The sequence below is a fragment of the Volvox carteri genome (assembly GCF_000143455.1).
Source record: "Volvox carteri f. nagariensis unplaced genomic scaffold VOLCAscaffold_275, whole genome shotgun sequence".
NCBI lineage: Eukaryota > Viridiplantae > Chlorophyta > Chlorophyceae > Chlamydomonadales > Volvocaceae > Volvox > Volvox carteri.
In genome coordinates, this window is record NW_003307808.1 from 2,512 (window position 1) to 15,771 (window position 13,260).

Below are 13,260 nucleotides of genomic sequence, written 5' to 3' on the forward strand. Positions count from 1 at the left end.
AGCTGCCTGTTAGGCTTACGTAGACCAGTTGGTTTAAGGGCGCCTGGTGAATGTGCGTGAGGATATTGCTGCTGACGGGAATATAATAATACAGCATGGACGCATGTTCGTATGTACCTGTTACCTGTTACGCTGGCTTCGTGTATTTTCTAGGATGAAAACGGTGTGAATGATAAGTCTTGGGCTGTAAGACATCAAGTAGGGATTACTCATCATGTTGATCAGGCCATGGGGGTGGCGAGGCGGCGGGTCTGGTGGGTGAGTGTTCGGCTCATGATTAGCTTCCGTGTCAAGTACGGTCAAGTGGCATACGAAGTTATGTTCTCCCTTTCCTGTTAAGCACGGGTTAAGAATCTACGACAGATGACATAATCTTTTGCTCATACTCTGATTTTCTGCAAATGAGTGAGCAGTCAGCGGACAGTGCGAACCTTCACTGATCAGCCGGAAATCTCCTCTTGGGTAAAAGAAACAGGTTTTTCTGTTCCGAACAGAGAAATAATAATGAAAGCACGGTACAATCTAGCTCGAAAACTAGCTACCTCGATTTTTGCAATTAGATAGATGGCTGGCGGTGGCTGCGAGCCGCATGCATCCCACCAGTTCACAGCTTAGGGTTTATGATATAAAGAAAATCCTTATTCACGCCGGCATCTAATTGGCAGCAGGTCATAGCAGGGTGTGGCGCTGCAGCAGCGAGTAGGTTCGGCACTGCTAGCGGAAAACTGAGAAAAAAATAACACACATGTCGCCGACATTTATTCTTTAGTATTTAGTTCGCTTAGCAAATGAACTACAAACTTGCGACGCACCTGATGAGCAAAAAAAGGGTCTAAAAGGGTAGGAATAATATCTATAGCCATACACCTGGTTTTGACTAACTGCTTTGCTTGCATATTGGCTTGTAACGAGGCTGTGATAGAGAACATAGTTGCTGGCTGCAATGCCGAGGACAACGAATGGCACTCGAGCTAGTTTAGGAAGCCTGATTCGAGGTCCGGCGTCTTCCCCCTTCAGGACGAAGCAGCCCGAAATGCAGGACAGCAAGCGATGCGAGCATCAATGTATTCTTTGGTTGGATGTTGCGGAACAGCAGGAGCGTCATCGTGTGTCTGTTGCACGCACCTAGAGGCCACATCGATGACGTTCCTCGACCGAAACACCGGAGGGGCCGAATATTACTGAAGTCGTATCAGGTAGGTAAAGATACGAACGCCAAGTACCCCGACCGGATTTCCATGATCCCAGATTCTTCCCAATAAAAGTCCCGGTCTTTTGTGCTGCCTTACTGTGTATTTTTCTTTTTGCACTGAATTGCTTCGTTAAGTAGTACGTACGCATGTTAGGAAATTATCGGGAATTGTAACGCCAGCTGTGAACGTAGTGCATTACTGTGCATTCTAGTGCTTTCTTGTCGGCTCACTTTGCAAGCCAGGAAGGACGACTCACGCGCGTTCATCCGAAATAATTCATCAGCAAGGCAAAGCAAAAGGCAAGGCAAGGCAAGGCAAGAAATCTCACGTTTGAGGCAGTGCCTGCATGCCTTTCATTTGGCCCATACGCACCCAGCAGCTCCCAGCATCGCTCGCTTCCTAACCGGCAGGCCGCGTCCCATTAACCTATCCGAAGAAGAAGAGAAGGCGGCGATGTATCACCGCCAGCGGCTCATGCGAACCGTGGGCAGCAGCAGATGCTCCTTCCGGGCGGCGGCGTTCCTGGCGCTGTTCGCGTTCCAGGGGCTAGGCTGGTGGGCCGGCCAGGCGTACGGCGGACTCGGGGGCTCCTCCGGTGGCAATGGAACCGAACAGATGGGCCCGGAGCAAAGGAGTAAAGCGGAGAGCTTCGGGAAGGTGAGCAAGTCCTTGTAGATACATACATGCATTATTGTTTTATGTCTTTACTTATTTGTCCTGGCTGGACACGAGAGGAATGCGCGGTTGGGTGTGGTATGCTTGCACCCAGCTTTCAGTCTTTGTGCGCCCGCTACCCGGCTTGCCTCTACATGAAACCTCCGCGTGCCGCAACCATTGTGGTGCGCGCCGTACGCGCTGCATGCCTGTATACCCGTTACATGAGTTTTCCCTTATTCAGTGCTCCTTACGGATGTACGGATGTGTACGGATGTGTACGGGTGTGTCGTACCCCAGGAGTACGACGAACTGTTGGCATCCCTCGGAGAGCACCACGGTCCCGCTCGGAAGCTCCTTAGCTCCGTCGCGGGTGGGTCCCCCTGGCGGGTGGGGGGAACCTTATTACCGGACGGTCAGGTTGGGCGGGGCCATCAGGTAGCGGTATTACGGGTAGCTAACATCCTAATTGTGTTGTTCTTGGTCGTTGCGACTAGCAGCTATCATACAGTGCAGCACACACATCTAACAGAAACAGACGGTGCTCTGCCAGCGCCCTGCCAGCACCTCAAGAGGCCTTTTCGGCCGCAAGCTACTCCATTGCGGGGTATGACTTGTACAAGTCTTCCGCTGGTTAGGTCATCCGGTTGGCCCGTGCAGATGCAATGCCCGATCCTCTCAAAGCCAAATTTCCTCACGCCGGTCGTTGTGCTGCTTCGGCTTACTGCATTTGAAGGCAAAGGTACCGGCGGCCTGGCCCTGTCATGCATGTGCGCGTAATGAAGGCCTCCGCCGGCTCGCCCATCTGCACCCTTTACCTTCTGCCGCCAGTACTTACCAAGATGCATGCGTATGTTTGTATGTATCTCTGTGTGCCGCCTCTGTTCCAGCGGGCCCGCTACCCGGACTTACCTTCATACCTGGCTTTCCGGCTGCCGGCGGACTGAGTCCCCCGGGGCTCACGTCTGAGGCCGCCAGGCTGCTGTCCAGCATAGGCGCCGGTCCCGTGCTGGCGGCCGCGCAGGCGTTTGAGGACTACGTGGTCCTGGGCCAGGACCCCGTGGCCATTGCGCTGCGGCGGCTCAGCATCACCGCCATTGACGCGTTTGAGACTGCCGTACAGAACCAGATTGCAAGGTGGGCTTCAGGCCTTTCATAGCGGGATTCCATTGGATATCCGCGAGCTGGGGCGGAAATAGAAGGCATCGAACCCTGGCGGGAACCGGCTCGGCCTATGAGCGGCATGTTTAACATATCCATGCATACTTGCACGCCCGTATTCAAGTGCCTGGCGGTCTCGGCGTATTTGCATACACTATCGCTGGGACAAATTAACCTATAACCCCATGTAGATGACGCTAGCTCCTTGCACGTGGCGCTTGTGAAAACCCCTACTCGGCCTACGCATCCACTGCATGTCTTGGAAGCGGCGGTGCACAGGGCATATGGCGGCGGGACCGTTATGATGCCCTAAGTTCCACATTCCCCTTCTACATTAATACGCGCGGCTCGGTTCGATCATCTTAGCAGTCGTGCTTGTAGTCAAACTGCTATATAGCACTGGTGGCTGTTGAAAAGATCTCTGTAGATGCTGTGCGTCGAGATGTCCTCAAATTTATTGTGCTTGTGCGGCCTGTTATGTGTAGCATTTCCTCGAAACAACCACCTTTCATGCCATGATTCCAAACTGCGATGCCGAACCCACATCTCACCCACGTCGTCATGATGCTCGCCCATTTCCAAAAACCTGATAAGCGTGGCGTCAGGGCGATTCGAAATATTGATGCGGAGCTCGAGCGCTACGAGGAATACGTGGGACGGGTTGCGGAGGCCCTGACTGACGGCAACGTGGACAATTTGGTGGCGGCGCTGGAGCGGGAAGTGCGGGTAAGAGCGAAGCAGGAAAGACGCAGAGCAGGAAGGGATTGTAAAAGAAAGAGATCGGGGGGATAAGAATTAACGTTTTGGGGGGTTCACAGGCACGGTTGCATAAAAGATAAGAATATAGCGGATTTGTCACGGGGGAGTTTGCAAACTCCCCGCCAATTGGCGCTGATGGTGAGGGTGAATGGGGTAGCATGGCTGCGTATGGGTTTCTGGACGGCTGCCAGTATGTCAGCTTGTTCCTAATAGCGTTAGACACGTGGTCAAGGTAGAGCCACTGAACAGGAACCCTCTGCATTGCCTGATTAAGTCCACGCGGACTCAAAGCGTGTGCTTAAAGCGTCTTTTTTCAAAATGGCGACATGTGCCCTGTTTTACCCAGACCCGTTCCCATGTACCGATTGCTTACATCCCCCATATACACATCCTCCGCAGGTTCTTGTTATCGTGCGTGCTTGCCTGGAGGACATAGGCGCTCGAATGGTGCGTGCGGGCGTTGATCGATTTGTGGTCGGGGAGGAGGTGCTTCTTCAGGCAACTGGAGATATTCCAATCCACCAGTAATAACTTCATTTCGCCACCTCAAGGAGCTGCTGACCCTGCCTAATCTGCATCAAGGATATGCCAAGAGCGAGCTTTGACAAAAGTCACCCGCAACAGCAGGGGTGGTGGCGGCGACGGCAATTACCATATAGTGGACAGCGCCGCCAACGAAAGTAGATCATTTCAACAACACCATGCGTGCCGTTTCCCCCTGCCCCCGGGCTCCGCGCCCGGGTCCAACGCAGGAGAGTTACGTTGCCTTCCTGACTGGCGCAGCCAGCTCCTGGCTGTCGTACTATTACGGTTACCAGGTGCGCATCTGAGAAGCCCCTAGGGCCCGGGGGTAGGAGGAGCGGCCCAAGAGCCTTGGTCGCCTTGGGTAGGAGGAGCGGACCAAGGCTCTTGTGTAGCCTCATGGCTAATCCTAGCGGTGATCAGCATCGGCCGCGGTGTTGGTTCACACGCCCACACGCACAGAAAGATTAACTATGTCAATAAGTCCCTACGAAAACCCATTGGAATCCCTCCCTGGACGGATGTTAACATAGACAAGCAGTAGCAGTGTGCTTAGTCGTAGTAGCCGTTCGCGTGCTTGGGCGGGGGCCCTGTACGGCATGTCGGATAGTCCTCATCGCAAGTAAACATTGCATGCATCCCACCTAGCCCTAAGATTGGGTTCCCCGCTCACCTTCACTCGTGAATCTCTCTTATTTGTGAATTACGTTTCAGGTTCGGTTCACAGTGATGCTCATTGCGCTGCTATCCAGCAATGATCCCCTTGGCCTGGAGTATGTACGAGTGCTGTACAGGTACGGAGACGTTTCTACTGCAGACCGCAATCGGTCCGCAACGCGGTAGGGCCTGACAAACTGCCCCAAAGCCTTTAATAGCCGTGATGCTGGTGGGTATCTGAAGAACAGGTGATACCCATTTTATTGACGAGTTACTGGGCAATGTGCAATGGCTATTCATGCATAGCGCAGAAAGCGAAACCTGTGCAGGTAACGAAATCATCCGCTTAAAGTAATGTCGTGCTGGTGACTCGGAATGAAAGGAATTCATCCTCGCTGCCTCCCTACCTGCCTGCTGCCTGCTTAAACCTGCCTTCCTACCTGCCCTCCTCACTACCTTCCTTTGTCCGTCCACAGTTTGGCGGATATGACCCGGCTAGTGGGTTTGGTGCTTAAACCCTTCATTCGGCTCCAGAAGTTTGAGCAGTAAGTGGCCGAACACGCTCTAACGTGTCCTAACAAGGTTTCCGTACGGAAACCTTGTTAAGAGTATTATTACGCCTTGTTCCCCTGGTGCAACCTGCTGCACCGCACACAACCTGATACAACGAATTGTGGCGGCAGCCGGCTTAGCACTTCCTTCCATTCTTACGAGTCCATTGAGGCTATTAGCGTACTATATGTATGTTTTCGTCGGGTGGGCGGGCGGGTGGGTAACAGGGTTGTAGCGACCTTCAGCTGGTCAAAGAGAACTGAGTTTGACGTGTTTGGTCGCGTATTGTTGCGTTCATATCCAGACGAGGCCGAACATCGTCATACCATCAATTATCTTCGACCAGCTGAAGGTCGCTACAGCTGTACCGGTCCCCCCCCTTCGAAAACCTGGCCACCTGGCCGGGGCTAACCTCCGTCAGGGTCCTTGGACTGCTTGTGGTAGTCTTCTATGACTGTGGTGAAGGTTGCCTCCCCGATAACAATGCAACATCAGGTTCGGATAGCACGCGTGCTGTGAGACGTAGAAGCCAGACCCGTGGCTACCCACCAGCAGTGGGACGCCGGCGGTGTCTAGTCCCGGGATTAATCGGGGTGCTGCCCAGGCTCCTTGCTGGATGAGGGCGGTCAGAAAGGAAGCCATCTGAGTGACCGACAGCATTTCGGACAGTAGCGCTGTGGCGACATTTTCCAGCACCCCGATTCATCCCGGGACTAGACNNCGCTGGCGTCCCACTGCTGGTGGGTAGCCATGCCGAATTAATGGTCTGGCTTCTATGTCTCACAGAGTGCTATCCGACCCAGATGTCACAGCAGTTATCGGGGAGGCAACCTTCACCGTGGTCATAGAAGACTACCACAAGCAGTCCAAGGACCCTGACGGAGGTTAGCCCTGGCCAGGTGGCCAGGTTTTCGAAGGGGGGGGACCGGTACAGCTGTAGCGACCTTCAGCTGGTCGAAGATAATTGATGGTATGACGATGTTCGGCCTCGTCTGGATATGAACGCAACAATACGCGACCAAACACGTCAAACTCAGTTCTCTTTGACCAGCTGAAGGTCGCTACAGGGTGTTTCCAATTGGTAATTGAGCGGCTTAGCGCTAGCTAGCTAAGGGTGTATTTCCAGTGCGGATTAAGGCCAGGGATTAACCCTCTGCCCTCCATCGATACTTGCTCAAACGGCTAAGTTGTTGGCAAACTTACCTCGCCTTTTCAACCTTTCTGGTTCCCTTATGGAACGAAACTATGTGCTAAGCTCGTACCAAGGGCTTCCGTGCCCTAATCCCTGGCCTTAATCCGCACTGGAAATACACCCTAACTAGTCCCCAACTATTTGCGGTTAATGTATATGATATAAATTTATAAATTATAATATATATATACATTATCATTACATTTATCATATAGTGAGCACTTCTACAAGAATATAGATTTCTATTGCCTGGTGACGTCCCCGCTTGGCTAGGAACGAAAGGCTGGGTTACAGCTTGCCTCTTCCCCACGGGCCCCCCCCCTCACATCTTCATTTAGTTGAATGTCATGGGATACGGCACACGCACGCACCGCTCCTGCGCAGATACCGCAGAACCCTAAACCCCTAACTCCTCGCATACCCAACACAGGTCCTTCTACAATGCCCTCAACGACATCCTCTTCACGTACGCCAACGACGAGCGTAACCGCTTCACCATCACACCTTCCTTCTCATTCGAGGTAAGCTTCACGGCAACGACACATTACCCAAGCCCAACATCACAAAGGACTACCGCACACTCCCGACATCACACTCCAGCTACCCCCCAATCCACCTTGCTGTAATGAATAAAACCCCTACACACATCCACTCCATCGTCATACCCAGTTCGTAGATGATCTCCGACGCCCCATTGAGGTACTGTGTCCACGCACCCTGCTGCCTCCATGATGTTCACCCTGCCCCGAAACCACTCTCGTACACACCCTCGCCGAAGCACCGCACCCTCGTCCGCTGCCCCTGGTCCGCCGACTGACTGACCGGGTCGCAGGCGTCTCTGGGCACGAGCGGCAACCTGCAAGCCGCCATGGATCGAGTACTAAGCCTGGCACAAGCGGTAAGCAAAATCTGTTTCAGCAACGGCAACACAGATACGTAGCAGCAAGGAAAGATGAACAAGGATTGGTGAGGAAAAGGATGACCGTACATACTCGAGGGTGAAGCCGCGACATGAAAAACGGTTGGTTAACATTCGTGCCTGACTCTTTCCCATCTCCTGTCCTCTGTTGGGTTCCACTCGCCTGGGGTCCACTCGCCTGGGGTCCTTCACCCGTACCTAAACGAACTGGCAGGTTTGGGGTCCTCGTACTGTGCATACATACATACAGGACGATATGGTGTGCAGTCCGTATTTGGAACTTGGGTTGCTGGTTTCCACGGCAGGCATCTCACCAGCGGGGCGCCGACCTCACCACCCGCATCAATCCCACTAATCTATCTCCACATTTCTCACCGCTCACCTCGCACTTGGATATCCTCTCCTGACACCTCTCCATTCCCTTTAACAGGGCGAGCTGCCTCGCCCGCCTGACTTCCCTCCGAACCTTCCCTGGCCCCTCCCTTTTCCATTCGCACTCGGCCGCCGCAGCTGGGAAACCGGGAGAACGCGGCCGCCCTACTTCGGTCCGCCACCACCGCCCGGGACCAGGTCATCGCGGCCCTGAGGCGGCCCCATGCAGACGGCAGCAGCAACGTCGGTGGGCTGTTCATGCAGCAATCTTGGCAAGACGAAGACATGGATGGCGACGGGGAGCCGCAGGGGCTTGGGGTCGCTGCCCGACTGGCGAGGATGCAAGGCCTTGCAAGTGGCGCCGCCAATGCCAACTTCTTCAGTGCCGCATCGGGATGAGGCTGATGGGGCTGTCCTCGTATCCTGAGCGCGGTTTTTTAAATGTGTTTTAAGTGGCGGTCCTTGACCCGCGGCAAAGTGAACTAAGTGTCGATGAACTACTAATAAATGAGGAATCAGTGATCAAATTTTAGACGCGCATTGAGATGCACGCCGTCGGGACAACGAGGAGAAGAGGGAGTGAAGGGGAAGGGAGATAAGTCGCTCTACGTACATCTTTCATCCTTAGGGTTCCATCTCCAGACCGGTCTCGCTGATGATCATGATGATAACGGTACCTTGCTGCTCAGAACTCTTTCGTAGATAGATGATACCGTGGACATAGGTGCCCGGTTCAAATGAAGGTATGGGCCCACATTTACCAGATATTCGCCGTTCACCCACAACTATCTGCATGGAACTAACCATATGGAAAAAGTATGCATCTAACAGAAATGTATGAACTATACTCTCCATTCCCAACTACACCTACTTCTTTGTGTTGATACAGTATTATACACACAGCTTTATCCACTCCCAATTGCACCCATAACCCCGCCCACTGTGCATGTGGCAACAGCAGCAACAGCAGCAACAGCAGCAACAGCAGCAACATTCGATCACCGACGTAACAAGCACATCGGAACGCGGCACATATGTGCACGTGCATGGCAAGGCACGCTAGTAGTATGTACGAGAGCACTGTCGACGTATATGTACACATACATACATACACGACTACGCGAACATTGGGCAGACTTGATATGATCAGACTAACATCTGTCCATAGTTCGAACAACAACACCTTACGGCGCCTGGCACATCCGTCCAAATTCCCGGCGCCTCGCTGTCAAACGTCCAAGGCCTTGACGGCCCTAGTGCCGTTCTGCAGGTGCAATAGCGGGCAGGTAACTGAAACACTGAGGGTATCTGCCGTACACGTCCGTGGCTATTCCGAGAGATTCTCCTGGAACTGGAGCTGGCCCCGCACAATACCCCCATGGCGTCATTGCTGGGGTTCCTGCCCATGTAAATGGGCCGCTACACACCACCATGAGTCATGATGACGTCCCCGTTCGTTGTCGTTCGTTCCCCTCCCTAGTTAGTTAATTAGGTAGTTACCTAACGCACAGGTTTGCTTGATGTCCTCACAATTCCATTCGCTTGTGGTAATGTTGGGGCCATGAATATGAAGTTTCAGAAACCTGTAGCCTGTGTTTCCCCCGGAGAACGATGTTGGTACGTAATGAAAGCACATCTTCCCACACGCCGCCAACCTTGTTACCCTTGGCTAACGTCCAGACACGCGCCACGCCATACCACAGCTTGACTCTCGGATCGATTCCCACTACCTCGGACATCCCGTCGTGCTTCCGTCGTGCACAATCACACGTGTACACATGCCGTCGTGTGCACACACGCAGGCTCTATGTATTTCAAGTCTCCTGCACACCAGGATCAATAGTGGTAGCGGCGGCAGAGATGGGCGCCGGCGTTGGTTTGGTGACGGTGTTGATGTGTGCGGCCCCTGGGCACCAAAACCGAATACGGATCCACAAACAGACATACAGGATAAAACACAAAGGAAGACAGCAAAATAGACATGACGCTAGAATGATGCGGCATACCCTTTTACATATCATTCAAGCATCTGCCTGGTCGGCGGGGGACTTGAGGGTTGAGCCGCTGCCGTCGTGGCCGGGTGGCAGGTCCTCTCCCTGGGAAGGTGCCTCAGCTGGGGCCACCATCCGACCACCTGTTGCAGCGAGTGCGGCCCAAAAGCAAGTGGACCGGATGGGTCCCACAATCACACCACGATCATGTAGGGTACCAGTGTGGAGGCGTGAAGAGTTAAGCTGTGATAGAGGACACCGGTAAGCCCTCGGATTACCTCTGCTTGAGTGTGTGCTTGCAAAAGTCATGCTTGCGAACCTAAAAGGTTGCAGCAACGAAGCTATGCTAAAGGTTCCAGCACGGCGAAAATGATTCCGAAAAGAAACGTTAAGAGAGCAGTGGCGGTGACCGGTGAGTCAAGACCATACCCATACCCAGCGGTATGTGTACGGAAGTAGTGGCCCTAAACCCTAACCACCAGCACCAGCGAGCGAACTATACCGGAAAATTAGGAACGTGAGGATAGAACCTGACAAAGCACAAGCCGTGCTGACGATTCAGAGGACGAAGAAGAAGGAAAACCCTCATCACGGCCGAAATTGAAAGGCAGATAGGCACCGACCAACAGTCATGCTGTGTCCCCACCGCTCACCTGCTGCTGCTTATGTCGGACCCGCCCTAATACCATGGGTGAGCTTCCATGATGGCAATCGCAAAATTATACATATTATAATTATATATACATATATATACATACATATACATATACATATTATATATATATATATATATTATACATATTAAATATATATATATATTTAAATATATATATATATATTATATATATTTAAATATATATATATATATAGAAGTTTAGCTTGGTCAATATATATATATATATATATATATATATAAATTGACCAAGCTAAACTTCTGCCTGCGTGATTTGCGAAGCAGGAGGCAGCTGATGATACGCGAGAGAGGACCATCCAGAAGAGACAACTGATGGCGTCATGGGCACGGCGTAGCACTGGCACTAATGGCACACACTCACCCAGCGGTCCAGCTGTCGCCGCCGCTGCGGCGTCTGCACGGCGGTCCTGATCGTCACAGCTGCTGCTACCTCCTTGGCGGCTGCTACCTCCGCTAGCAGCCTGCACGTCCGGCTGTAGCACTCGGCGCCCCTCCGTCTGCCCCGCTGCGCCACCACTGGCCAGTTGCTCCTGCAGGACGCGGCGGGTGTCGTCATCCGGGGGGCTGCTGACACCGCGTGTGTGTGGGGGGGGGGGCCCACGTCATGTGGAATCCTCTGTGTAGTTGCGGCACAGCACGCACTGCAGTGTAGCTGGCTCAAGTTAAAACCCATGGGTGTGTGTGGGAGTGTTTGTTGAGAAGAAAGTAAATGGTCGGAAGATTTTCCGGAGCTAGGGTTGAGGGGGGCGAGAGGACTGGTCTGCTCGTCCCAGTAGCCTGTCGGTAGGGTTCGGTAGGCTGACCCACCGGTGGGGTAACGGCCTCGGTAGGTAACTCCCCTTCCGTAACCCGAGGCCGAGGCCCCACCCTACCGAGGGGTTGGGTCGGAGGGTTACAGATTGGTGATCGGTTGACTGTATGGCATCGGTTGGTAGGCAGTTAGTTGGTTAGTATACACCGCCGCTGTTTCCCACAAAGGGGCCGGAGGGGGGACCGTGCCGCCCAGAGATTCACCGCCGCCCTCGGACCGGTCGGATCGATTGGATTCGTCGGCGGGAGGGGGAGGAGACGCCGTTCGGGAGAGGCCGTTTTCGCTACACGTGTCGGGGACATGCGCGCCTGGTAGCCGCTGTGACTTTCTAGTTGGGACCGGTTAGGCATCACACTCGGTCGGATGACTCGATGGCTTGAAACATGTTTGGGATTATGCCCTGGGCCGCACTCCACTGTTGCGGAGTCGCCGCGCACCGACCCACCGACCCACCGGCCCACCTGTGGCCCGGAGTAACCTCCCGGGCACTCGTTGTCGTTCTCAGTCCCCCCTCCCCCCTCCCTGGCGTCCCAGCTCTTCAGCTCCACCGGACCGGTTCCGGAGCCGGTGGTGCGGCCCACGCGGGCGGCAACATCTCGCGGGTCCTCCGTGCCTGGGGGGGTAGGGCAGGGTGGGAGCGGGGAGGGAGGGTGGGAGGGAGGGAAGTAGTGCATGTACGGCACGTAGGAAAAAAGGGTTGAAAAACAGGCACAGATGCGAGGAGAGGGCGTACGGCTTGACAAAGGAGGACGCCGCCGTCACCTATACGCGATGATCGGCCGTTGCTTACGTTATGCGTGCATGTACATGTCTACCTGAATTGTTAAAGGCCTTTTTGAATGGGATGGGATCATCCGTCCAGGTCGCCATGATTGGACTCGGATGATAACGCAGTGACCCGTGGATCGCAGGGCCCGATTTTGCTTAAGAATCGAATTTTTGCTTTGACACCAAACATGCTCATGACCAACACTGCGCCACACAAGAATTCATGGTAAACGTAAAGGGAATTTCCTGTGTTCAGGGAGCTCCCTGTTGACGCGGAAATGGGTAGTCATGATGGCGATGATTGCGGTAAACTGAAACAATGTGAAAGAGGTAAAGTTTTAGGAAAGGCGGAGCAGCTGCCGGGACAACTACAGGGAAAAACGAGGTCGCACCTGATGCGCTGTTAAAGTTGGGCATCGGCGCCTGGCCTTCCGTTGACTCCCCCTCTTGCGAACTGCCGCTTGTGGCGCTGCTGCTGATTGAGTTTTTGCGAGCCGCCGCAGCACATGTACCCAACTGCTGCTGCGCCGGCTGGGCCAGCGCGGACTGCCGCAAAAGCGCTTTGAAGCCCTGGGACAGCTGCATTTTAGTGCGATGGCTTTGCGAAACGCTTATTTAAGGACACTTCTCAAGTCTTTTGTGTAGTAGTCGTGTGCGCCTTCGTGTGTGCCGGATGCTTAGCTTTTAGGACTTCCGGATCAAAGAAACGTATACCGAAGCCTGGTTGTGAAGCAGCGGTTGTGATGCCGTCATTCGTGCCGGATCACCCCAAAAGGCCTTTCCGACATTTTTCCTTCCCGCAATGCAACCGTTGGTAAAATTGTTAGGCACAAACGTCAAAATTCTCATTCCTTGTCACAACTCTTGTTCAGGTCCCAACCTGAGGAAAGCACGACAAACGAATGGATCCTTTGGCTGGTACCAGCGGCAGTCCAGGACGCCCGGGAGCACCACCCGATACATCTCCCGGACCTTATAGGGGCGAGCCTCTGCAAGTGACAGGCATATTCAGCAC

The 13,260-nt window shown here is 53.6% G+C and overlaps 2 protein-coding genes across 2 annotated transcripts; one reads left to right on the top strand and one right to left on the bottom strand.

Annotated features, from left to right (window-relative positions):
• Window positions 1–214: 214 nt before the first annotated feature.
• VOLCADRAFT_100994 (uncharacterized protein) lies at window positions 215–8,380 on the top strand (the record flags this gene model as incomplete). Its single annotated transcript, XM_002959466.1, has 11 exons — window positions 215–258; window positions 1,604–1,850; window positions 2,872–2,984; window positions 3,614–3,734; window positions 4,167–4,214; window positions 4,520–4,585; window positions 5,004–5,083; window positions 5,423–5,491; window positions 7,121–7,211; window positions 7,523–7,588; window positions 8,120–8,380. The coding sequence occupies 11 exons, from the start codon at window positions 215–217 to the stop codon at window positions 8,378–8,380; spliced, it is 1,206 nt and encodes a 401-aa protein (XP_002959512.1).
• A 1,622-nt stretch (window positions 8,381–10,002) lies between these two features.
• Window positions 10,003–12,830, bottom strand: VOLCADRAFT_100995 (uncharacterized protein; the record flags this gene model as incomplete). Its single annotated transcript, XM_002959467.1, has 4 exons — window positions 10,003–10,115; window positions 11,028–11,196; window positions 11,939–12,090; window positions 12,638–12,830. 4 exons carry the CDS (start codon window positions 12,828–12,830, stop codon window positions 10,003–10,005), a joined length of 627 nt encoding a protein of 208 aa, XP_002959513.1.
• Between the last annotated feature and the right edge of the window lie 430 nt (window positions 12,831–13,260).